The sequence below is a fragment of the Canis aureus genome, chromosome X (genome assembly GCF_053574225.1).
Source record: "Canis aureus isolate CA01 chromosome X, VMU_Caureus_v.1.0, whole genome shotgun sequence".
Lineage (NCBI taxonomy): Eukaryota > Metazoa > Chordata > Mammalia > Carnivora > Canidae > Canis > Canis aureus.
In genome coordinates, this window is record NC_135649.1 from 106,556,151 (window position 1) to 106,582,708 (window position 26,558).

The 26,558-nt window shown below is 42.7% G+C and overlaps 1 protein-coding gene across 5 annotated transcripts in view; it reads right to left on the reverse strand.

Moving 5' to 3' along the window:
- PHEX (phosphate regulating endopeptidase X-linked) overlaps positions 1–26,558 on the reverse strand; it is a 209,922-nt gene that overhangs the window by 102,512 nt on the left and 80,852 nt on the right. For all 5 annotated transcript variants that reach the window (XM_077890216.1, XM_077890213.1, XM_077890215.1 and 2 more), the window contains one exon: positions 4,896–4,997. In XM_077890216.1, coding sequence (XP_077746342.1) covers positions 4,896–4,997 — 102 coding nt within the window. The remainder of the gene's footprint in view (positions 1–4,895; positions 4,998–26,558) is intronic.

A 26,558-nucleotide genomic window follows, 5' to 3' on the forward strand; every position in this document is an offset into this window, starting at 1 on the left:
TATGTGAGCAGGAGGAGCTTACCCCACTGGGGAAACTCCAGGAGCCCATGGTGAACACAAACTTGAGGGAGGAGGGGGCACACACAGCAATTCCCATCAGTCACTGGGAGTGTTTATTCCCTAGACCATTGGGCCCTCTGTACGAGTACTATTAGCAGGTTCCAGTGAGAAGAGAAAGCTCTTGGCAATGTGCACGGGCCGGCAGTTGGAAGCCAGACAGATGTGCAGTAAAATGGTCAAAGCAGGCAGTGGGCCTCCCACTAGCACCCCAGAGCTCAACAGGTCTAGGGGGATGCAGGAATTCGCATCTCTAATGCATCTCTCCCCTCTCTACCAGGAAAGACTAAGGTGACTCACCAAAGACAACTTTAGACCCTATCAGCCTGGGGATATCAGCAGACTAATCTACGTTCCAGACTTCACTAACTAGCCTGTGTCTACCATTAGTTTCCCATATATTTACCTTCCTACCATCTGCTGCCCTTGGAAGTCCAAAACCACTTTCCTTTATCATTTCTCTGCAAATTTTTTGTTCTTTGTTAAAGATGCTATGTAAGCTGAGGTTCTAAGCCACCTCTTTGAGTTACTCATTTTTCTGAGTTCCCTCATGTATGTATGAAATATACACAGTAATAAGCTTCTGGTTGATTTTCTCTTGTTAACCTACCTCTTGTTACAGGGGCCCAGTCAAGTACTTAGAGGGGTAGAAAGAATTATTATTTTTCCTCCCCAAAGAAGACAAAGCCAAAGAGGTGAGATACACTTTTGTTGGCCCTCTGTAGGAAAACTCTTCCCCCCTTGCTCTTCCCCACCAAGCCTGTGTCTTGGAGTTGCATGCCTGTGCTGATGGAACCATACAGTACATTTCTGGAAATCCTCTGTACCTGCCATGGCCAAGGTTAAGGCCACTCGCAGGATCCTGAGGATGCTGCCTTCCTAGCATTTCCACCCAGGTCTTTTTTCCTAGGGATGGCCAGGCAAACATAGGTCCCAGGAGTAAAGAGCACAAACAAATATTTCAGAAAGCTTTTGGATACAGAACTGAACTCTAGTTGGGGACCAGCCGAATTCAGGAAGCTGCTTCTCCTGATCTGACAGAGCTCGCCAGCAGAATCTCTGCTCCTGCCACTAGGGCAGCCAAAGGCAGTGCTGCATCACTTCCTGCCAGGCCTCAGAATCACTATGTAGTGACCTTGAGATTCTCCTACTCTGTTCTGAAAAAGGCAAATCTTCCAGAAGATACCCCCCAAAATAATTTCCATCACCTTACACTCATCCCACATCTATGATAACTGAAAAAATAACAGGCTTCCTGTCCTTTGCTGCTAGTTTACAGTAAAAGCATATGCTTGCAGGAAACAGAATCCTAAACAAAAATTGGTGTTTATTTCACGATACTAAATTTCCAGTTGAAACCTATACCATCAGTTTCACAACACTAAACCACTCGTGACCCCTTAAGAGATGAGAGGAGCAAGACAGGGAGACTGAGATAACAAATTTACCCTTCCCAGGAGCAGAGGCATCCTCGTTTATCTTTTACAGTAATCACGCCTAGTGAAGAACACAACAAAGTCACATCCCCACACTTCCATCTTGAAACCAGGGGTCACTGCCACACAACTCAAGGTGCTAGGCCTCAAGCCACAGCAGGTATCTGGACCCTCCACACTCAGGAGGCCCGGCACTAGGGAACACTTAGGTCAGCACCCAATACAGGAGGTACTGGCATTTGTTGCAGTCCAGAACTTCATGGTTAGGCAAAGAATAGCCTCTCTCCCTCGCAAATCAGAACATTTTTCCAGCTTTCCCAATGGGTTGCCAAGTGACTCAGCACTGGCCCAGTGTGGGCACTATTATTGATGAGAAATCTTCCGCCTGGGTGATATACTGCATACAACACATGCCCAAAGAACAGTGCCAAGTCATACCAGGAAGTGCAGGCAAATTATTCACCTCCACTTCGAACGTAGGCAAATCCTGTCTTAATGCAGAGGCTACTCTGTATCAAAAAGACAAAGCTCTAAGATCGTCAGAGATTTCCAACTAAGATTCAAGGAATTAGTAGACAGAACCTCTCCTTTCTTGTTGACTATTAAAAGGCAATCAAATTGAGGACAGCAGAGAAAAAGGGCAAGAAAAAAAATAATCTTTCAAAAACCACCCCAGAGCAGAAAGCTGCATAAATGCCTTAGGCTTCCTACATGTTGTCTTTGTGAGTCTACGAGCTCCGCCCAGAGGTCATTTCCAGAACTACATGTTCATTTAACTTGAAAAACAGAAAATCTGCATCTTCTGGGGGCCAGAGCCCGACATGCCTTGGGAAAGTGCTGAAAACTCTCAGACAACATCCCCTCCTTCTTGCCTTTTAATAAAGGAATGTCCCTGAACTCTGAAATACAGGATTTACTCAGAGAGCCTGGTGAGATCCAGGAGGAAAATTTCCTTTGATATTTGTACCTGTCAAGGAACAAGTTGAGTTCCTGGCAGGTTGAACTCAGCTCAAAGAAAGCAGAGTGTTCAAAGAGTACTTTAAGAAGAAAAAGTGACAGCTCTCATTGAAATAAAATATAAGACTGGAGAGCAACTCAGGGGGCAAACAGGAACATGTCTAATATTAGAAGAACTGAGAATAATGTGTCTTCAAGAAAGACCCATGGGCCACTTGCCTGGAAGACCCAACTGTAAGGTGCCCATTCCTTGATGCAACTCAGAAGATCTCCCCCTAAAATAACCAGTCATACCTCCCAAAGAACTGACTGCAGTCTCCAGAACAGTCCTCTGGTATCTATCCATTCATCACAGGCACACAACCCTCATCACTCCACCCCATCCTCCACACGGGTGACTCTCAGGCCACGAGGGGTCAGGCTAGGATAAAGAGTCCCTAGCATTTGGAGTTCTCAACTGCCCAGTGCAAGACAAATTCTGTTCGAGATATCACAAGCTAGCCCAGCAAATAAATGAAGCCTTCAAAAAACAACAATATGTTAGTGCCAAAAGTTTCATCTACCATCTGGAGAGCTTCTCATCACAGCCCGCGTGCTCCTGCCTTCATCAGCTTGCGCCTTACATGACTTAAGACAGCTCTGACAGATTCTCGAGGGGAAAAAATCCAACTTACCCTTTGTCTTCTAACACCTGCCACCCCCGGCCACCCAAGTTCTTTCTCCACTGCAAACAGTGAACAGCCTTTTCATGTCTATTGACAAAAATATCTACAACAATGTTTATCCATTTCAGGAATATCAAAGCTCTAGAAAACACCCTTGCTAAACCTCTGCACATTCTCATTTCAATAAGGCTAAGCATTCCCAGAATGTTGCCCTCTGTTTTTTTGTTTGTTTGTTTAATAGACTTTATTTTTCCGAGCAGTCGTAGGTTCACAGCAAAATTGAAAAGAAAACACAGAGATTTCCCATAAAACCCCTGACCCCACACATGCATAGCCTCTCCCATTAACAACCTCCCCCATCAGAGTGGTACCTTAGTTCTAATCAATGAACCTGCATTGATACATCACGACCACCCCAAATTCAGTTTATATCAGGATTTACTCTTGGTGCTACACATTCTGTGGGTCTGGACAAATGTAGGACAACATGAATCCACCATTATAGTACCATACAGAGTAGTTTCACTGTCCTATCTTCTCCCTCTTGACCATAGGGCAAAAAGATCTGTACTCAGCATGACTCAGTAGGACTCTAAGCAGTGTTCCCCAGGCCCGTAGAGCAATAAAAACTGACTAAAGTCACAAATGTTCCAACTGCACCCTCAATCCACTGAATCAGACCTTGCAAGGGAGGGGCCCAAAGAGCTGTTGAGCATTTAGGCAGCCCAGGGGATTACTACCATCAGCAAGGTTTTAAAATACCTCTCTAAAGAAGAAATGTTCTGGGGCACCTGAGTAGCTCAGCGGTTGAGCATCTGCCTTGGGCTCAGGGCGTGATCCCAGGGTCCTGGGATCGAGTCCCACATTGGGCTCCCTGCAGGGAGCCTGCTTCTCCCTCTACCTATGTCTCTGCCTTTCTCTGTGTGTCTCTCATGAATGAATGAATGGATAAATAAACAAATAAAGAAAGAAGAAGAAGAAATGCTCCTAGTTCAGAGTCTCCCAAATGCAGAGCAGCGTCCATGAAGAATGTGGGAGGTATACCCACCCACTTGAGCTCCAGCTCCACCTGAATACCTAGCGTTCAAGATGGGTCTGATTCTTGGTTTTGAAGCAGCATGGCTGCTAATACCTCTCTCACGTAGTCCTTCATCTTGTCGCATAGTACCAGAAAATGTGACAAGGCCCACCAAGCGTCCACTTCTATTAAGAAACATTTTCATATTCCTACACCCTGGTCTACTACTGGTCTGCAGTTTATAAGCACGCTGTTTGGATCATTAGAGCAAGATGACGGGTTAGGAAGTAGACTTGCTTGGCTGTGGGCAAGGCTCTTCCCGAGGACATTTGCACATGTTGTGCCCAGAGCAGAAGGACACACAGCCAGTATGGGTTTTTCTTCTTCGTGCCTTGAGGGCTCTCCTGCCAGCTGCTCCCCCGGGCTCCCCACTGCTATGCATTCTCCCATAGCCAATGAGGCCCCATGGCAAAATTCGCTGGGCAGCTGGCCATGTGGCTCTTAGAAACAGCAATTAAGAGAGGAGGAAAGGCTGAATCACAAGGTGCTAGAAATGCAGTTCAAGAAAGAAGAAAGTCGGATCTTCTTTGCTCTTACCTCCTGGTGATGAAATCTGTATGTTCACACCGAAACAGCCACCTGACTCTGGGGCCATTCGGAGTCAAGAGCTCAGTCAATATAAAAATCAAGTACACAATATTAAGCATGAAAATCCATTAAACCAAAGTCACATATATATTTTTAATCAGAAGGAACCCTTACCTTCTCTTTGGCTTTCCTTTTTGTCCCTGCATCCATCCATTCATTTTCTTTCTCCAGCATGTCAATAAAGGCCCAACGAATACCCTCAATCAATTCCTCCATCTACAAGGAAATATCCAAAGAGACAGGTCAAAACCAAGAAGCTCCAGACGTTTTCTGGGCCATGAGAAACAGTTCAGCACCAAACATGGTGGCAAACAGGTTCCTTTCAGCTTGACTCCAAGCTCTGGCAACATTTCTTTTCCCGGGAAGATGCCTTTCCCCCTACCCCCCTACCCCCCGCCCCCCCCCCCGCCACCACTAGAAGATAACTAATCATTCCTTCGCAGACAATGGTTTGATGGTCCAGTTGTAAAAAGATTATGTGGAGAAAGGAAGTCATCACAGGTCATGACAACCTAAGACCCGGCTCCTAAATTAAGCCATCCTTATCAAGGGGGCAACTAATTTCAATAGTTAATAAGGATCTGAGAGAGACACGCAAAAGCACAGGCTGTGTGCTTCAGGCGGGTGTTACAGAAGCAAGTGAGCGAACAGCTGAAGGAGACACTGTTAACAGGGAGACAGACAGGGAGAGCCAGCACCCCAGGAGACTCTCCCCCAGTATAATTCAGACTCCTGTCAGGACCCTAGCTTTTCCCAAAATGAGTGCCAGCGGTCAGACCAAATGCTTGCCCATTCTCTGTAATCCTCCTTCTCTCCTCTCTACTCCCTTGCAGTTTAGAAAAGTCTTAGGTTATTTCAAATCTAAAATGGTAGGTCTGGGGACGCCCGGGTGGCTCAGCGGTTGAGCGCCTGTTTTCAGTCCAGAGCCTGATCCTGGAGACCCGGGATCGAGTCCTGCGTTGGGCTCCCCGCATGGAGCCTGCTGCTCCCTCGGCCTGTGTCTCTGCCTCTCTCTCTCTCTGTCATTCATGAATGAATAAATGAAATCTTTAAAAGATAAATAAATAAAAAATAAGATGGTAGGTCTGAAGGGGGCTACTACAGCAAAGCTGACTCCTGAGGGACCTGTGCCAGTGTTTTGACAGTAAGATCACACACCCACACTGATGCTGTTTGCCCTGGCTTTTCTTCCAGTGTTTATGGGTCAGCAGAGAGAACTAGGGGAAGAGAGATGCTGACGCCTGCCCTCAGAGGCCCACACAGAGCAGTGTGGGAGGTCTTGCCCATTTATGGGTACAACCCCCTACCACCACCACCAAATTCCATTCTCTTGCAGAGATGCCTTCATTTTCTTGGTAGGACACTTAAGAAAGAATAAATACTAGGTTTGGCACCAGGATTAAATTTTTCACTTAGGATTAGGGGGTTGTAAATCCATTTTTAGCATTAATTCTAGAAGGAAAGTTTAGACGTCTCCTTGGTTCTATAATGAATTGTCGGCACAGAGCTTGAAATAATTTTTTTTCTGTTTAATAGGTTTTCAGCTATGTTTTCAGTTCAATAACAGTTGTAAGAGAACCAGAACTGTAAATCAGTGGGCTGGGTTCCATCATATGTAAATAAGAACAAACAGCAGATGGAAGGGGGTGGGGGGAACTTCACAGCTATTTTTTCCCAACTAAGTAAAAACATTAAGGGAAATCTCAACTTGGGATTGGGGCATGGCTGAAAACATGCAGTAAACGAAGAGTCATGGTCCTCTAAAACGATAAAGTCAGTGGTTGTCAACCTTGTCTACACACTGAGATCTCTGAGGGCGGAAAGTCAGGCTGCTCCTGTCGCTGCTGCAGGGTGCAGCCTGGGCTGGGAGTCCCAAAAGCCCCCCAGGTGAGTCTACTGCGCAGCCAGGGCGGAGCCACAGCGGTCTGGAAGGGGGGGGGGCACCTATTTTACAGATAAAGAAAATAAGAGTCAAGACAGTCCATGATCTGTTCCAACCACAGAGCTAAGTGACAGCTGTGATCTCAGAACTTGTAGGATCAACAGAGGTGTGCCTCGTAAACAAGGGAAATGCCAGGCAAGTAAAAGGGAATCAACAGAGAGATGCAGAAGTCGCAATTTCAAACAGAAAACCCACACAAGGAGGATGTTAAAATGACAAGAAATTCTCAGCAACTAGATTTTTATGCCCGTTCAGCCACCAGCACCCCTAAATTTTTATGACCTCATCACACAGCAACACATGTCAGTCTGCCTGTCATCTTCACATAAAAGATGAAACAATATCTTCCCAAGCTAATGAGGGAGGGGCAATCAGGGTGAGAAAAAAGTGGGCAAATTAATTTGAGATGGACTCAGTAACCAAATCAATGGAACCAGGGTCAGATTCCTCCCCAGGCTTCCAGTATGGGCAGCTAGGGGAATGCTACTGCTATTTTCTAAGACTGGGGATGCTGGAAGAGAAAGAGGGCTGGGGATAAAAGCCACACCTCAGTGGGATGAAGGGTGCATGGGAACTGGAAACAGCGAGTGTGGACAACTCGGTCAAGGACTTTGTCTAGCATCAGAGGGCAAGAATTCCTGGCCCCTTTGAGAGTCCTCCTAGCTGGACTAAGAATCAAACTGACATGAGACAGGTTAATAGGGGAAAATCAAACTGAAGAGCGTATGTATGGGAAATCCCCACAGATGTGGAAATTCCAAAGGTTGGCCAGATGAGGTCTGTATGTCATTCTAAACTAAGGACAAAGGGGTAGGGGGCCTAGGACTTCAGGAATGCACTTCACCGAGCAGTAAGAAGAGCAGGTGTTTGGTAATTAGATGTCTGTCCCGTGGGTCACTCAAATAAAACTTATCTCTGCTAATAACGCTTACTCTGGGAAAGACTCCCAATTTAGATTCTTCATTGTGGGGAAGGGACAGGCAAAAGTTTCTCTCAAGCCCTTCAGCTCAGAATAATCTTAATGCCAAAGCAGCCCATCTTGGGGTAGCCTGCCCTTTGCTCCTACACCATGAAAGACAGAAAGCAAAGACAAGGCAGAGGGAGATGTAGGGTTAAGAGAGAAGACTGAGGGTTTGGGGTTTGGGTTGCCATGTGTATGTTTGTCACTGTTGCTGCTGCTGCCGCTTCTGTTGTTGTGGCTGCTGACCATGTAAGAGATGTGACTGTGTCTAAGTATCACTGGGAACTCAACAATAAGAGAACCAAAGTGATTTTAAAAATGAGCCAAGGACCTTGACAGTCACCTTCCTAAAGAGAATTTACACATGGCAAGCATAAGAAAAGATGCTTCCCATGAGAGGTCATCAGAAAAATGCAAACTGAAGCAATGAGATATCGCTACCCACCCATTAGAAGGGCCCAAATCCACAACACTGCCACCACTGAATGCTGCTGGCAAGGCTGTGGAGCAACAGAAGTCTTCTTCAGTGTTGGTGGGAATGCAAAATAGCAGAGCCACTTTGGAAAGCCATGTGGCGGTTTCTTACAAAATTAAGCATAATCTTACCACGGGATCCAGCAACCGTGCTCTTTGGGGTTTACCCAAAAGTCAGGAACAGATACCAGCACAAAAACCTGCACAAGGATGCTTACAGAAACTTTTTGGAAGACCCCACCAAGATGTGCTTCAGTCAGTGACTGGATAAACTAACAAACTGGTACTTCCAGACAATGGAGTATTATTCAGCCCTGAAGAGAAACGAGCTAGCAGGCCATGACAAGACATGAAGGAGCCTTAAGTACATATCACTACGTGAAAGAAGCCAATCTGAAAAGGCTACATTCGGTGTATTTCCAACACTATGACATGGTGGAAAAGGCAAAACTATGGAGACAGTAAGAAGACCAAGGGTGGCCAGCAGTGTAGAGAGAGCAATGAATAGGTAAAGCACAGTGAGTTTAAGGCAGTGAAACTACTCTGTATGATAGCATAAGGATGGATACAGGTCACTATGGTTTTCTTCCAAACCCACAGAACGTGAAACACCAGGAGTGAACCCTAAGGTAAACTATGGACTTTGAGTGATATGTGTCAATGTAGGTTCATCATCAATAAAAAAATACGTACTATTCTGAAAAGCAATGTTGATAATGGGGGAGATTCCATATGTGTGAGGTCAGGGGATATATGGGAAATGTTTTCCTCTCAATTTTGCTATAATCATAAAACTGCTGTAAAACAAATCTTTTTAAAAATCTAAAAGAAAAATATTGATAAAAAGGATTCAGTGAAGATTAAGAGGTTGAAAATACAGGGGTTGGGCTCTAACAAGGCAAAGGGGACAGGATCCAGAGAATATCTAGAAGGATTCACCTTAGACAGGAGGCAGGACTATGAGAGAAGGGTAAAATGATGGACAGGAATACAGAAGAATCTTTCAATTAGATGGTGGAAGGTTGAGGGCTTAGCACAATGGTGTATCTTTTCTCCATGAAATAAGAGCAAGATCTTCTGCTAAAAGGGAGGTTTCTCTTTAAAAATTCAGTCTCTTCACATACGGCTATATGCATCCTGGCGACATGAACCTACTGGTAGGAAGAGAGCTATTTACAGATGAGAACAAGGAGGGCAACGAAAGGTTTGCTCTCAGTACCCTAGCCAACATGTGGTGATAACAGAAAGCACCTAAAGAATACCTAAAAAGCTCAACATGTCCCAAGGAAAATGCTTGGAGTAATAAGGAGTATGAAAATTAACCTGCTTTCATTGTGGTTTAAAATAAATGATTTAATCAAATAGAACAAAATAAGCACTACGCAAGCCAAAAAGATCTTTGGCAAATACATGGTTTGGAATTTTTGGACTTCCATGGAGAATCTTAAGATCATGCTGCTCCTCTTTGCTTTAGGGCACTTTTATGAAGTATGTACCTATTATGAAAATGAGGCTGGGGCGCCTGAGTGGCTCTTGGTGTCCAACTCTTGGTTTCTGCTCAGGTCATGATCTCTGGGTTGTGACATCAAGTCCTGCGTCAGGCTCCGCACCCAGCTGGGAGTCTGCTTCAGATTCTCTCTCCCCCCTGCCCCTCCCCCACCTCTCTCTCCCCCTCCCTCTCTTAAATACATACATACATATATAAAATGAGGCTGAGTGCTTCCAGATACTGCTCTCTAAGCAGCATGGTTTTGTAGGTCCCCCCCCTTGCCTTCCCTAGGCATTACAATGGCTCTTGAAGTCACCATTTTCAACATTTTGCATAAATGCTTAAGGCTCTCAGTCTCTACCCTGCTGACTGGCATTTCAAATGGAAATCTCTTAAGACAGGGCCAGGGCCAAAGACAGGCTGCCCTAAAATGTGCCACTTTAGCATACTGATTATTTTAAATAAAAGTCACAAAAGAGACAGCCTCTTCCATCCCCCTGAAAGCAGGAAGTAAATCTCCCCTGCAAAAGGTGCCACCCCCGTCCCAGGGGGTAGAGACATCCTTACCACCAGAGATGGGAAAGTTAGAGCTGAGAAGGCTGTGTCAACAGCTCATGTTACTTTTTACTAATTTACTACCCCAGCCCAAATTCTGTCTAGCATTTCTGACTACTGAAGCTCCCAAAGTTAAGTTTCCTTTGTCCTGTCAATTCCTGGCAGATTTACTGTCTATCTATGATTATAAAAACTGCCTGGTCATTCCTTTACATCTCCGTTTCCTTAGAGGGTGACGGTGCCCATGTAATAAAACTTTGGTTTCTTCTCCTGTTAATCTGACTCATGTAAATTTAATTCTCAGTTCAGCTAAAAGACCTTGAAGGACAGAGGAAGAATTCTTCCTTCGTTTCAAGTGCAAAAAGCTTTCTGCCTATTGCCAGGACACAGAATGACATAGTTGACGCAGGTGGCTTCCTTCCTCAGCTTCCTTTCGCTCTCCCCACTCATCTCTCCCAGCACCACCTCAGTCTTTCATAAATCCCTTCCTTGGTAACTCAGCCTCTCTATGGCCCCTTCACAGATGTCAAAACCCAAGCCATCACTCCCCTCTCAGCCCCCCTGTGAGCCTCCTCTGGCTTCAGTTCTCATCCTCTCAGGTGCCAACCCCACCCCTGCCCCGGGGCCCCCTGGCAGGTTCTGCTTGCTTTCTTTTTTGCAGACTGTACAGATTTATTGTGTGACATTTTCTGTGAAACAGGGCTGAGCCACCCCAGCAGAGTTCAAGAACAAGTGAAATCTTTTATGGTGATTAATGTCATTGGTTGTCACGTCAATGCAAATAAAAGAAATAATGAGCTTAGCATGTTGGAACTAGGAAATCACTGAACACTTCTGATTTTTATCTTTAGTCTTCTCTGCAGCATCACATAATAACATCACCTTCAGCTAAGTCATGTTCCCTGAGGCACAAAAGCCTGCTAGAATTTCAAAATAAGGAAAAGAGAGTATTTCTTCACCAAACCTTGACCTAATGCCCCCACTAGCCAACCTGTAACACTAATAGAAATCACTTAAGGTGGAAGTCCTAAGTTGAAGTTTTCCATAGAAAATATTTTTTAGAGACAAAAATAAAAATATGTAAAATTAACTCAAGTGTTTTTATGGTAAAATATGCCATATTGAGCATGAGGGCCCTCCAGGCAAAGCAGTAGTTTCCTAAGTATCTATTTATTTCAAATCTCAGGGATCCACACTGAAAATATAGTTCATTTGGGGCACCCGGGTGGCTCAGTCGGTTAAGCATCCGACTCTTGATTTCACCTCAGGTCATGATTTCAGGGTAGTAAGATTGAGCCTTGTACCAGGCCCCATACTCAGAGGGGAGTCGACTTGGGATTCTTTCTCTCCTTCTCCCTCTGCCCCTCCCTCAGTGCTCACTCTCCTTCTCTTTCTCTCTCTAAAATAAATTACTTAAGTAAATCTTTTTAAAAAAAGAAAAGAAAATACAGTTCATTCAGTTGGTCTACGGGCAGCTGTTAGTTCTTTTCCTCAACCACTGCTATTTAAAAGTGGTTCCCCTTTTCAGGCTTTGCACTCCAGGATTTTGCCCATAGTTTTCTATATGAGACACTGGAGAGTCACACATGCATATGCATGCACCTGCTGCCCCTCCATGGAAAGTTTTGTTTTTTTAGCAAGAGACTTCTACCTTTGGAAATTTTAGGTTGTCTTATCTACTTCTCTTTTGACCTCTCCTTACCATTTTCCCCATCGCATGGACATAGGAACTTTGTGTTTTATATAAATGAATCAAGATTGTTCTAGTAATGCATTTGAAGGAACGTATGCCACTATTGCTCCAAGGAGTCAGTCTATCCCATTGTCAGTTACAGTTTCCTTCAAAGCTATGTCTCTAGCAATAAAAAAAAAACCTTGTATGGCCAGCTCAGATCCTTCCTCACATCCATGAACCCAAAACTTTAAACCCATACTTTCAGTCCCTTCTCAGACTTCCTGTTAGGCTTATGATTAGAATACAGGTGTGTGTTTAATTGTCATTTACATATATTTGGTCTCCACAACAAAATCCCTAAGCTTGAAAATAGGAATCACAATTTAGATCAAATGAGGTGATGGATATGTAAATGTAGGGGCCACTAGCAAGCCACCGAAATGGGGCAGTTTAGCATAAACAGTATTTTAAGTCAAAAACAATCAAAACCAGGGACACTTGGGTGGCTCAATGGTTGAGCATCTGCCTTCAGCTCAGGGCATGATCCCAGGGTCCCAGGATCGAGTCCTGCATCGGGCTCCCTGAAGAGCTTGCCTTGCCTCTTCTTCTGCCTATGTTTCTGCCTCTCTCTCTCTGTGTCTCTCATGAATACATAAATAAAATCTTTAAAAAAAAAACAATCAAAACCCAGCAGACTCAGGAAAAGCTCTTTACTTCCCCTTCAACTGCCTGCTTATACCAAGAAGATAGCTTTTCAGAGATGCCTCTTTCCTAAAAAACCTAACTGCATAATAAGGCAACCTATGTCTTCCAAACATCTGCTCTAACTTTGTGTTAATAGTCTTTGTCCCCTTTTGTCCTCAGACTACACCCTCTCCTGAGCTCAGATAAGCTTCCTGGTGCCTCAATGTCTTCGGTATTTCACGGCTGTGTGGATTCCCCATATAGACAAAACTAAACTTGACTTTCTCCTGTTAATCGCTTTCATGTCAAGTGGATTCTTGGTCCAGCTAGAAGGATGATGAAGGGGAAAGGAAATTCTTCCTCCCCGATGGCGGGTGTAGTCAGCAAGACACAACTCATGCCAGACACAGTTGCAGCAGAGAGATCCTTGGGACATCAGACAAACAGCTGGCAGAAGGCAAGATTTCTTACCATGTCAGTCTCCTGTAATCTCTTTGTGGAGTCTGATGGAGCAAGAATGCGGAGAGGCCTTCTTCTCTCTTTCTAAATTTAGATTAGCAGGAAAAAATATTTGTGGAGCTATTTCCTTGGGCTTAGAAACTCATTGGTTAAATTTGGTAGAGTACTCTTTGGTTTCTGATCCATTTCCTCCCACATGTAAGTCTTTGTTTTCCTCTGTGTCTTTGTGTCATTTTTCACACAAACTTCGCCATGGGTTAATGTGCACATGAGGCAAAGGCTATTGCTAAGGGACATTTTGGAGGACGAAGCCATAAAACTGGTGGACACAGATGCAGCACTTAAAAGCTGTTAGAGTGCTCTCTACCTAACTCAGAAGTTGGTCATGGAATGGGTTAGACTGACACTAGGTCACCTGCCAACCTCAAGAAAACTTCTGTGCAATAGGGTACCCTGTAAAACAACACACAATCCCCAACTCACAGCACATCTCTCGTGGGTATTAGTGTGACCCTAAAAGACCCAATGCTCAGCCTAAACTGCTAATGTGCATACTAGACAAACTTTGCTATGAATTATGATTTTTCCTTTTGTTGTATTCAGTGTCCTAAGAGCTTGGTTTTGTGACCAGTGAGAATGTTCTCTTTGGTCTCCATCATTCAAAGGGTGCACTTACCAGGGTGCACCTTGGTGACCAAATAGACCAGGAATCTGAGTCTCTCTATCTCTCTCCAGCTGTGCCAGCTCTCAGGGACGTCTGTCATGAGAGGCTCCAGCCCAGAGGAATCTCTGCTGCCTCAACTTTTGTTGCTTGGCAGTGCTGGCAAATCTCATTTCAGAAGCACCCGCCCCATGTCACAGATGAGCTAACTGGAGGAGGCTTCTCACAATTTGATGAGGACTGGAGACATTGTTTTCACCACACCATCCTTACTGCCTGTACAAGGTATAGTTTTAATTTCTTAGACTAATTTTTGGGAATAAACTTTTGGATCATGAGGCCTGCCCTCTTTGGATGCCTCTTAAGTCTTCATTAAGCCATTAAAAGGCTTATTGTGGTTTGAGTTGCTATTCACATATCCTACTCGCCAATGGCCAGATGATGGATTCTCTAAATTGGCTGTATTTAATAGAAAAATATGCTTTATAGAAAGCTCTCAATTCTCTTATTAGTATACTGGCTATTCTTAGGGACTCCCTGAAAAGACAAAAGAACTGAAATCAAGCTTAAGATTTAAAAATAAATGTCCACATCCAACCGAAGTCCCCCTTCTTAAAATCTAGCCTCATCTGCCTGTTGTAACTTCCCTTTCCCTATGAGATTTACAGGGAGTGTTCTAGCCTATATTAAATTCTAGGTTCAAAGTATACAGGTTGCTCATGTAAATGCTAAAAGCCAGGAAACGAATTTAACAAAACCACCTGAGACTGGCAATAAGGCTTGCTTTGCTCCTACCTTCCAGGGCTCTGTAATCTGGCTCTGCCAGCTTCAGGCATTCCTATGCAATGTCCTTTGCCCGTATATCCTAGACCCCCACCCCAAAAGAATTCGTGTCCCTAGACAGCAGCAGGGCTTTTCAATTATAAAGTCCTTTTACCTCTGCTTTCAGAAGAGCCTACCAAATTTAGAAAGGAAAGATTAATGACTATTCACAACTCTTCACAGAGGAAACAGAACCAAACTTTAACCTACCCCTCCTACAAATGATCTGCAAAAGGCCAATATTCATGGGCCAAGGTTGAACTGTGTACCTGGAAAAAAGGCTTTTGTTAAAATGCTTTATACAGACTTGACAAAGACATAAATCTCCTGATTCTCATTTTTTAAAAAATGTATTTATTTGAGAGAGACAGAGTGCACATGTGCACACATGGAAGTGGGGCAGAAGGAGAGGGAAAGAATCCTCACGCAGACTCCTTGATGAGTGCAGAGCCCCAGGACCCAGGGCTCGATCCCACAACCCTGAGATCATGACCTGAGCCAAAACCAAGAGTCAGAAACTTAACCAAATGAGCCACCTAGGTGCCCCTCTTGATTCCCATTTTAGTTAAAAGTTTTTCTTGATATAAAAAAGCAAATTTAGTTTTTAAAAATGGGCCAGACCCTTGATTTTCAGACCATGATCTAATTCTTTAGGAGATTAGAAACAAATGTGTGGGGACGCCTGGGTAGCTCAGTGGTTGAGTATCTACCTTTGGCCCAGGGCGTGATCCCGGGAGTCCCGGGATCATGACCTGAGCCGAAGGCAGGCACTCAACCGCTGAGCCACCCCGGGATCTCCCAATAAAATCTTTTTTTTTAAAGAAAGAAACAAATGTGTGTTTTACAAATCTCTACAAACCCAGAAATGCAACTTTAGAAATAAGTCCTAGCCTGCCCAGCTTTATCACTCCTCCAAATGCACCTATTTCTCTCTAAATATGTGCAGAAATATAAAAGATCAGGATATTGGAACAAAATTTTCCTGTACTTTTCTTTAAAGGGCAAATTTTAAATAGCAATCACTCTGAAAAACTGGAGAGAAAAAAAAATTTGCATTCTTTCTTTGTTTCTTGAAATTCTAAAACCTGCCGTGCCTTTGAAATTTGTAAACACAGCCCATAATCACCTGAGCCTAAGAAAAAAAAGGGTAAGATGTCTTTTTTTAATGATTTTATTTATTTATCCATGAGAGACAGAGAGAGAGAGGCAGAGACACAAGCAGAGGGAGAAGGAGGCTCCCTACAGGGAGCCCGATGTGGGACTCGATCCAGGACCCCAGGATCACGACCTGAGCCAAAGGCAGACGCTCAACCACTGAGCCACCCAGGTGCCCTAAGATGTCTTTTTAAAGTACAAACTGCTCAAAGAGTTCTTGTGCCCAGACTCTAGCACCCCGGATAACAGGCAGACACACTCCAACTCTCTATCTTGGAGAAAACTCGGATACTTTCTCTGGACGTTTATGATGTAAATTTTCTACCTCCATCATCTCTACATGTAAGAGCCATTCCTCAAAATACAAACATTAGGAAGACTTTTTCATCAGAAAAAAAAGAGAGGGAGATATTTGGAAATTGAGCTTTTATTGTTCTCTCCACAACTATCAGTAAAAAGAAAAGCTAGAAGATTTTTGTTTGCATATTGTCAGTGTGTGTGTGTGTCCACATACGTTGTTAATGTAAGATATTATCTCTGCCTCTGGATGACTGTGCAAAAATGAACTTGTAAAAGAGCTCTATGTAGTAGGTTTGAGGGCGAGTGCTTATAAGTTTGGGCATCTAACTCTCAGAAAGACAGAAGCCAAGCCAAATGTTTTTCGAGTTCATGTGATCTGGGGGAATGTTCAGTATTAGAGCTAACTCAAGATTGCTGGTTTAATTAATGGACATATCTTCAGAGTTACCAGCATAAAATATAAAACTAATCCTGCCTGTGTTCACTACAAGATGAACAAATTCATTTTCTCTGTTACAACATTTACCAGGGAAAAAACTTAAAGTAATGGGTAACTTTGTCTAATGCCTCATAAAGTTTGTTGGGCAATTGAATGGAAGTGTTAAGAATAAGTACACTAAGCTGATGAAAATAAGACAAAAAGGTTTGTAGGTAAATTTTTAAGTTGCCTCCAAAAGCTATCAAAAGCTTTGGTAACCTGAAACTTTAAAGTTTTGGTAAGTTAAATGATAAGTTAAATCATTTAACATCTAGATCATTTTCAAATAAGATAAAATAATGAAGCATTAAGTACTACACCTAGCTTTTGTCCTATGACAAACTAAAGACAAACTTGGATCTGTTAATAAAACATGTTTTGTGCCTTATTGAAAGGCTGTACTATTAAAAAGCACATGTTTCTAGAAATTAGAAAATGTATTCATAAATTTAAATTTGTCAATTTAAAGACTATTGGCATAACAGTTTACAAATGTTTACTACTTCGTTTTTGCTAGAAATTAAGGTTTCCAAGAATCTCTAGGAATCCTAATAAACATAGTTATAAGTACTGGAAATAATAAGGGGAACAACCCTATGCAAGGAAAATAAGATGTGTGTTTTGGGTAAGAAGTAGTACAAAGAATAGAAATACATTTTTGTTGAGGGAAAGAAAATAATTTTGTCCTAAAGTGAGGCTGGTTATTTAAAGAGGGAAAGTAGGACAAAATCTGAATGTAAAGAAGAAAGTTGTAAAAGATTTATGGAAAAAAAAACTTGGAAAGAAATTTGATGTGTGGTTGGTTCTGGCTAAGATTAGGATAAATTTAAGTAAGTAAATGGGTTTAATATCAAAAAATAAACTGGTACAAAATTAAAATTTTGTCTTTGTTAAAAGGACAAAATTTTCCTGAACTACTCTTTTTTTTTAAGATTTATTTATTTATTTATTCAGGGAGAGAGAGACAGAGACACAGGAGAGGGAGAAGCAGGCTCCATGCAGGGAGCCCGAAGTGGGATTCGATTCCAGGTCTCCAGGATCACACCCCGGGCCGCAGGCGACGCTAAACCGCTGCGCCACAAGGGCTGCCTCTGAACTACTCTTAATAAGCAACTGTAAACAAAATTTTTTCTTTGCCTTTAAAGTTATCTACCTAGAGAACTAGGATGATGTGTTTTGTCAAAATAATTTTCTACGTTTATCAAGTCTTTGATTACTCAAGAAAACTGAGTTTAGCACCTGCCTTAGGTCCAGGTCGTGATCCTGGAGTCCCCGGATCGAGTCCCACGTCGGGCTCCCTGCATGGAGCCTGCTTCTCCCTCTGCCTGTGTCTCTGCCTCTCTCTCTCTCTCTCTCTCTCTCTCTCTCTCTCTCTCTCTCCTTCATGAGTAAATAAATAAAATCTTTAAAATAAATAAATAGAAAGAAAGAAAGAAAGAAAGAAAGAAAGAAAGAAAGAAAGAAAATAAAAAAGAAAGAAAGAAAACTGAGCCTTAATGTTTAAAGAGCTAGGGCAGCCCTGGTGGCTCAGCGGTTTAACGCCGCCTTTGGCCCAGGGCATGATCCTGGAGACCCAGGGTCGAGTCCCATGTCGGGCTCCCTGCATGGAGCCTGCTTGTGTCTCTGTCTCTCTCTCTCTCTCTCTCTCTCTCTCCTCTCTGTGTCTCTCATGAATAAATAAATAAAATCTTTTTTTAAAAAAAAGAGCTAAATTGTGCCCACAACTATGTAACATTCTGCATTTGCCTCTGAAATCTTTTTATAGTCACTTTGGTTAAATGGATAATTACATATTGTTTCATAATAATATATATGTGATCCCATTTAATCAAATATACAAACATTTTAATATTTTTTGACATGCTTTCCAAAATCCAACTCTTTTGGCCACAATCTGAGGCATTACAAAGGGCCCATGGAACATTTCAAAGATTCTGTGAGACATTAATTAGGCTTATTTGGTTTGTTAAAGTACATGAGAAGCATTGTCAAATAAGTGGTACCAAACCCTCTTAGATTTTATTTGTGTAGATGTGTTATTAAGATAAGTGCTCTAAAAATGGTATGAAACTCCTAGAAATCAGATGTCCTGGTATGTTATTATCTTAAAGTGCTGTGTGTCACAGACATAACCAAATTTCCTTGTCACCTGCATTACAATGAACTCTAATCAGATCTCTGACCATGGACATTTTTAAATCTTGTCATTTAATTACTGTTTTACTCTGATGCTGTTACAAATGTGCATCTTCACTGAGACTCATAAAAAGAAGTCTAAGGACAAGTTTCTGATAACCTTAAGATCGTAAAAATGAACTATGTAAAAATTTCCAGAACTACTGGAAAAACTGGATTTAAGCAGAATAGTAATTAATAACATGGCACTGAATGAACTGAGGAGGATAACTAATTTTTATGACTCTGTTTAAAACATTGCTGATTTCTTTTAAAAAAATGCTTTGTTTTTCCAGATTTAGGGAAATTTTTCTCTTAAGCTGACTTACAGCATTTTGATAAAATACACCTTCATGAACAAAATAAAACATTTGTCTTTCTCTCCCTACCTGATCCCTCCAAAATTTAGTAGCTCAGGAAGGATTATTATATTTTCATGGCAACATATTTGCATAAGCTCAATAAGAATCTGTTCTCCTTATGACATGACGTAATTGGAAACATTGGTTATATTACCAAGGCTTTGACTAGAATGTCCTATTTGAAAGAGACATGCACAGACTCAGATATGACCAGACAGCTTTAAGGAACTAAGGTTGACTTTACTGAATCAATAAAGCCGCTCAGGAAATGTCAGCCTGATACCTTGCTTACTAGGTGAATAAAGAAGGTCACTTTCTGGCAGGTACAAAACCTCAAGATATTTAGGGGACCTCAAGAGAGAGGAATTAACCCAAATCTATAGGCATTGCAGGCGACATCTGATGGCAAGTATTTGGCTTGGCTTCTGGCCTCAAAAGGCTGTTAAAAGTTCAATCTAGAGATTCCTCATAAAAAGCTCCAGCAAAGCAGGTTTAAGAGGGAAAAAAAAGCGTTGGCCATCCTTAGCATCTGAGTAATTCCCAGGGCCCAGCAAATGGACGAGATTTCCAGAGCCCTGAAGACAAAGGGTGACATCACAAAATATGGACTCATTTTCCACTACCCCTGCACTGGCCAAGCAGCTGCCAAGAACAAAGGCTGCAACTTCCAATACCTCACAAACAAATGCAGTATTGCCACAAGAAGTGATTGCTTCTCTGAGGTGCCCACAAGTATATTTGGGGAGAAGCTTCCAGAGAAAGCCAAGGAGTACCTGTCCTTCTATGAAACTAGAGAGATTGCATGAAAGAATGTGGATGCCAGAAAGGAGGCAATGGTTCAGACAGAAGAAGTGGCTGCTAAGATTGCTAGGAAGCTGAAGAAACAGGAGAAGAAATACATGAAATACATCTGGCTGCGAGCACTCTCTTGTCTTCAGAAAACAGCAGCAGTACCTCTGAGCGATGGACAAGACAGGTGAACGGCCCAAAAGAAAGCAAAAGCAAAAGCCCCAGAAGGCTCCTCAGGAGAATGGAAAGGAGATCCCATCTATCTCTGTCTCTTTCTCTAAACCCAAGAAAATGAGATCTTTTTCCAAGGAGGAGCTGGTTAGTGGTGATCTTGAAGAGAAGGCTGGCAGTGGAAGCCTCCCCAAGAGGAAGAAATCTTTCCCTGAAGAAGAACCAGTTAATGATCTTGAAGAGGCAGGAAGCAGCAGTGTCCCCAAGAAAAAGATAAAATTCTCTTCCAAGGAGGAACTGCTTGCTCAGCAGCAGATCTGATGAAGCTGCTGGCAGCAAGAGCAGCAGCTTCAAGAAAGAGAAAAAGTTCCAGAAGCTATCCCAGGAAAATCAGAATGGACATTTCCCCCTGGTGGGGACAAAATCCATGGTGACATTTCCCAACTCAACCCATCCCTTAGAGCTCAATAAAAACAAATTCACAAGAAAAAATAATAAAATTAAAATTAAAAAGTCCTGGGGCACCTGAATGGCTCAGTCAGTTAAGCATTCAACTCTTGATTTCTGCCCAGGTCATGGGATCTCCGGGTCATGGGATTGAGCCGAGTCAGGCTCCACACTAGGTGTGGAATCTGCTTAAGATTCTCACTCTCCCCCTCCACCTGTCTTCCCCAAAAAAGTCTTATGGTCAACTGCTATTCTTGCTGCACTTATGTAAATGATCAAGCCAAGGTTTATTGAAACTAGGCTTTTCACAGACAAATACAAATTAGGCTATCTTTGGTAAACAGGAGGTTGATATAGAGAAAATGTGTTTCGATAACACTTTTGAATAAATATTAAACTCTAGTACTCTTCATTATAAACTCACCCAGATCCCGATTCCTTCTAGTTTCCTCCAATGCCTGGCTATAACTCTCCAAACTAATGTTTTCAATTTTTCTCCCATCTTTCTGAGTTGGATTCATTTGAAAACCAAAACTGCCCTTTCTCCTAAAACCCTGCAAACAAATATGAATGACTTGATGTAAACTTCAGAGAAATCTCCAAAATCTCACATATAGGCAACCTTCACATCTGTTGCTCTGTGGGCCTTTCAAAAAGATCACCAGAGACATTCAAACCACAGACCAGGAACATCAGACTACCACTGGCTGCTCTCACTCTATCTAAACAAAGATGCTTCAAGCTTGTCATCTAGAAAACAGCTCACCTAGCTATTCTCAGACTCAAAGTGGTTTCTAATTTGATCCAATCATTAACCACTGTCTTCGTTTCCATACAAATGCCTCTTGTTTAATACCTGATGGCTTGGCCTAGCTTTGAGAACACGGCTGCATCACTGCCTCCTAATAAAATGAGTTTAACTGAACTGACCTACTGTCAGGAGTACGAGACTGGTTCAAAGAGACGGAACAACCTACCAACTCACCTTCTACTGCGTGAAGGAAAGTTTTAGAAGAGGAAACTGTAGGGGCCGAGGGCAGGCCATCCCAAGATGGCCCACTCTGGCAGGAACATTATTTTGAGTCAAAAGCAATCAAAACCCAGCACATTCAGGGAAAGCTCTCTATCTTCCCTCAACTGTCTGCTTATACCAAGAAGACAGCTACTCACAGAGATCCCCCTTCACCTAAGAAGCTTATTCGAATAGGGCCACCTTTGTTTTCCAAACATCTCCTCTTACATTCCCACAAAATGGTCTCCCTCCCCGCCTTTTTTTAAATGTAGTCCTTTATTTTTTTAAAGATTTTATTTAGGGATCCCTGGGTGGCACAGCGGCTTAGCGCCTGCCTTTGGCCCAGGGCACGATCCTGGAGACCCGGGATCGAATCCCAAGTTGGGCTCCCGGTGCATGGAGCCTGCTTCTCCCTCTGCCTGTGTCTCTGCCTCTCTCTCTCTCTCTCTCTCTCTCTCTGTGACTATAATAAATAAATAAAAGTTAAATAAATAAATAAATAAAATAAAGATTTTATTTATTTACTTGACACAGAGAGAGGGAGCACAAGCAGCGGGAGCAGCAAGCAGAGGCAGAGGGAGAAGCAGGCTCTCCAAAAAGCAGGGAACCCCATGTGGGGCTCGATCCCAAGACCCCGGGACCATGACCAGAGCCAAAGGCAGACACTTAACTGCCTGAGCCACCCAGACACCCCGGTCTCCCTCCCATTAGTATTGTCAGACCCTTACCCCACTCCTGAGCTCCTATAAGCCTCGTGATGCTTGATTATCTTTGGAATTTCATGGCTGTATGGATTCCCCCCTACTTATGAAAATAAATTTGATTTATTCCTGTTAACCTATCTCATGTCCATAGCAAGAAGGACCTTGAGGGGCAGAGGAAATTCTTGCTCCCTGACGTAAGCAAACTTAAAAGTGTTCTGCAAATTTTACATTGTTTTACGATTTCATAGCTCATGTGATATGATTTTTCAGATATAATTTCATATCTCGTAAAATACATAGCAGATGCTCAATAAATACAAGTTGATTTATCCTTTTCAAAACCTCTGGTGGCAACTAGCAAAGAAATAAAATTGAATCTGAAATTGAATCAACTATCTTTCATCTATGCTAATGTATAACAGTTATTCTAGCAGCTATTCCAAAAACAGACTAATGGAAATCAAATGACTTGGTAAGTTAGCCCAGTCCATTCTGACAGGGAGGATGCTAAATGGTACAGGACAGATGACTAAAAAATGGTTTAAATATATATATATATTTACTGTATATATATATATACTGTATATCTGGTAGAAATAATCATGGGCTGCTGGAGTTCTAAAAAAAGGAAGAAAAAGAAAAAATCTTCAAGGTTTATTGTGTGTATTAATCTTAAAATTACATAATTTTAGGAAGATTCTTAAAGCCATAATGTTGAATAGGTTTTCTACTTTAATATATTTAGAAATTATAAGTATCTTTTTTATAAATTTATTTTTTATTGGTGTTCAATTTGCCAACATATAGAATAACTCCCAGTGCTCATCCCATCAAGTGCCCCCCCCTCAGTGCCTGTCACCCAGTCACCCCCACCCCCCGCCCACCTCCCCTTCCACCACCCCTAGTTTGTTTCCCAGATTTAGGAGTCTCTCATGCCTGTCTCCCTTTCTGATATTTCCCACTCATTTTTTCTCCTTTCCCCTTTATGAGACCATATAATGTTTGTCCTTCTCCGATTGACTTACTTCACTCAGCATAATACCCTCCAGTTCCATCCACGTTGAAGCAAATGGTGGGTATTCGTCGTTTCTAATGGCTGAGTAATATTCCATTGTATACATAGACCACATCTTCTTTATCAACTATAAGTATCTTAATAAGATAGATTCCAAAATCTCCGATCTCCCCCACTGGTGCAGAGCAGGGCAGGTTTCCTTCCATTGTTATCACTTGATTAGTGCATGTAAAAAATGGGAACCATTATCAATAATTTATATGGCTAACCCTGAAAATAAAGGCTGCGGGAAGTTTCTAAAATGTCTCTTTCTGGTAATTGTCACTTTACTAAAAACAGACACGTTATATAAATCAATGTACTAACAAATACTAAATAATTGTTTATACTGTAACCATTTAATAAGATGAGTTTGAACTGGCTCCTGATGAAAATATAATAGTGGCATGAAAATAAGAAGTAAAGAAGAGACCCATATTGAGAAGGGAGAAGGGCAGCCCTGGTGGCCCAGTGGTTTAGCGCCGCCTTCAGCCCGGGGTGTGATCCTGGAGACCCGGGATCGAGTCCCACGTCGGGGTCCCTGCATGGAGCCTGCTTCTCCCTCTGCCTGTGTCTCTGCCTCTCTCTCTCTCTCTCTGTGTCTGTCATGAATAAATAAATAAAATCTTTAAAAAAAAAAAGAGAGAGAGAGAAGGGAGAAGTAGTTAAGCCGGAAAAACTAAGGAGAGTTAGAAAACACTGAGGTTTCTGGCAGCCAAGCAAGCTAATAAAACAAATCATACCAGTTTGTTGGGATTAACAAACTTGCATAGCTATTAAATATGTTGGCAAAAGAAAAAAAGATTATCAAGCTATTTGGGCCACAGACATGCTATAAAGCATGTTGATCAGTGGTGCAAGAGTTTTGCATGTCCTTTTATCAAAAAGCCTTAAGACTGAGGTGGAGATAATAAGGAGGAAGATCCTATTTACTGGATATGAACAGAAAGACTGTGTTCAAATTTTATAACTTGTCTTTTCCTGCTTCCTACTTTTCTGCTCTAAGAGAGAACTAAGCAGAGACCAGAATAACATTGAGAAATCAACCATTCTCATGATGGTGTAGCCTTTGTCTGTGGGTAAACTTCCCCCAGAAAGTAACTGCCTGGTCACTTCTAAAATTCAGCTCTACTGGAAGGCATAAATACTTTTTTTCAGTGAATGAATTTTTAGTACAGGGTCTTCTCAGTCCACAGGTCTGATTAGATCTGCTTGACAAGACTGTGGCTGATAATGTGTCCAATGTTATCCAAGACCAACAAGAAAAATGGGCCAAATGTGTCTTGACTGTGGCAAAACACTCAAAGACAGAGGCAAGGGTGGTGTCCACACTTATTTCAAAAGAATTCCCTATGAGCTATCTAAATTACTTGTTTTGCCGGATGTCATTTTGCCAAAGGTTGCTTAAAAAGAGCTGTCGGGACTGGGGTCAGATGATGACCTTTGTTGTAAAAAGATTTAGCCCACAGAGAGTTGTGAAACCTGGATCTGTTCTAGGAATTATATTTGGCTCCTTGAGCCGTTTCCTGAAACTCTCCTAGGAGCCAGATTTAGCATGAAATGATAGGGCAAGTTCTGGAATGTGGCCAGGGCACTAGTATTAAAAGGCTCTTTATCCCAACTGCAAGCTACTATAATAGGCATGGATGGAGGATGAGGAACAGCAATAATTCCCACAGGCACCTCCCTCACTCTCACTCTTTCGAAGAGAAGTTAGAAAGAAGCGATTTCAATGCAGGAGAGCTGCCACTGTCTATGCCAGGACTTTGACGGTATGAATTCTCTCATTATGATTAATCTCAGGCATGTCACATAGTCCTAACAGAGGCTAACATTCACTGGGCACTTACTACGTACCAGGCATTGTGCTAAGCCTCCTACGTGGATTACCTCGCCAGGTCCTCCCCACAAACTTCAAGTCATCTTTGTATCCCTATCTGTGATTCACTGTAATGATGGCTTTAATTCTCCACCCCTTCCTTGGTCCGCACCCTTTGCTGTGTGACTTTGCCATTCCTCTCACCACAGCGCAGGTTCTGCTTCACCTGTCTGTCAATTGGGACTGGCCCCATGGCTCGCTTTGGCCAACAGAACGTAGACCTGACATGATGCCAGTTCTGCGTCTGGGCCTCAGGAGGCCTCACGTGTTCCTGCTTGCTCACTTGCACCTCTGCCATGGCTATGAGAACACACCCAGGCGAGCCAGCTGAAGGAAGTGAGACAACTGGAGCAGGGCCACGTCATCCTGCTCCCCTCTGCCAAAGCCAGCCCAGACCAGCCAAACCCCAGACATGTGGAAAGCCCAGCCAAAGTAACCAGAGCTGCCCGGGGGACCACCAACTGCCTCCAGATGTACCTGCAATAACTGCTCATCGGCGAAGGCCGCTGAGGTTCTGTGATTGATCATTACACAGCATTAACGTAGCAGTAGAAACTGGTGCACCATTTATAAACAGGAAGACAGAGGCGCCAAGATGTTAACTACCTTGCCCAAACTGGTAAGAGTACAGCTGGGCTATGAGACGCTAATGCAGCTTTGCAGGAAACGGGATGCAGTTTCCATACAAGGCCAATGTTCTATAACTATGTGAAAAATCCTTTTAAAACCCAAATCATTTTGGTTTGCCTGAATTCAGACAGGCCCTCAGCCCAGAACCAAAGAAAGTGACCTTGACATGACAGCTAATACCAGTGAGCAGACAAACGGAAACACAACACAAGCACGTTGTGTTGAAGGGAACTGTATCTTTATCTGTACAAGGGCCGTCCTGAGAATAACCCTCATGAGTAGCAGCAACTGCAAGGAACAAAGACCCCTCAGGATAAGGGCATCCCTGTAACGCGTGACACTGACTTTCGTGTGACTTCTGCCACCATTAGAGTTACGTCTCATTTACTCGACCACTGAGAGAAACGGTGAGCAGGGGGATTGGAGAACTTCAATATTTATGACAGGACATCAATCCAATTATCTTGGCTAACTAATGAGGTGAACTCCTAGTATATGGAAGTTGCAAGTTCAAACTCCACCACTGCAATGGGACCCATGTGGGTACTTAAGTCTCTGGCACCAGCTGCAGCAGTATGGGTTGGGAGGGGAAACCTGTTCGGGGGAGAAGAACAACTATCAGAATTGGTTACACAGCAGCTCAGGAAACTGGAAGATACTCTAGGTCATCGATGGCATTACTTGGGGACATGAACAATGTCTTTACCAGAAAGGGAAAAAGAAAGAAGCTACTACAGTGCAAGAGAAAGTATTGAATCGTTTTACACAACTAACTAAAGTCTTAATTCTTCAGTTAATAAGGTCTAAATCTGAAGTGTAATAAAAGATTTGTTCCGCTTTAACTAGATTAACCTTCTGCATACAGAATGTTTTAATGTATAAGAAGGGACTAGTGACTT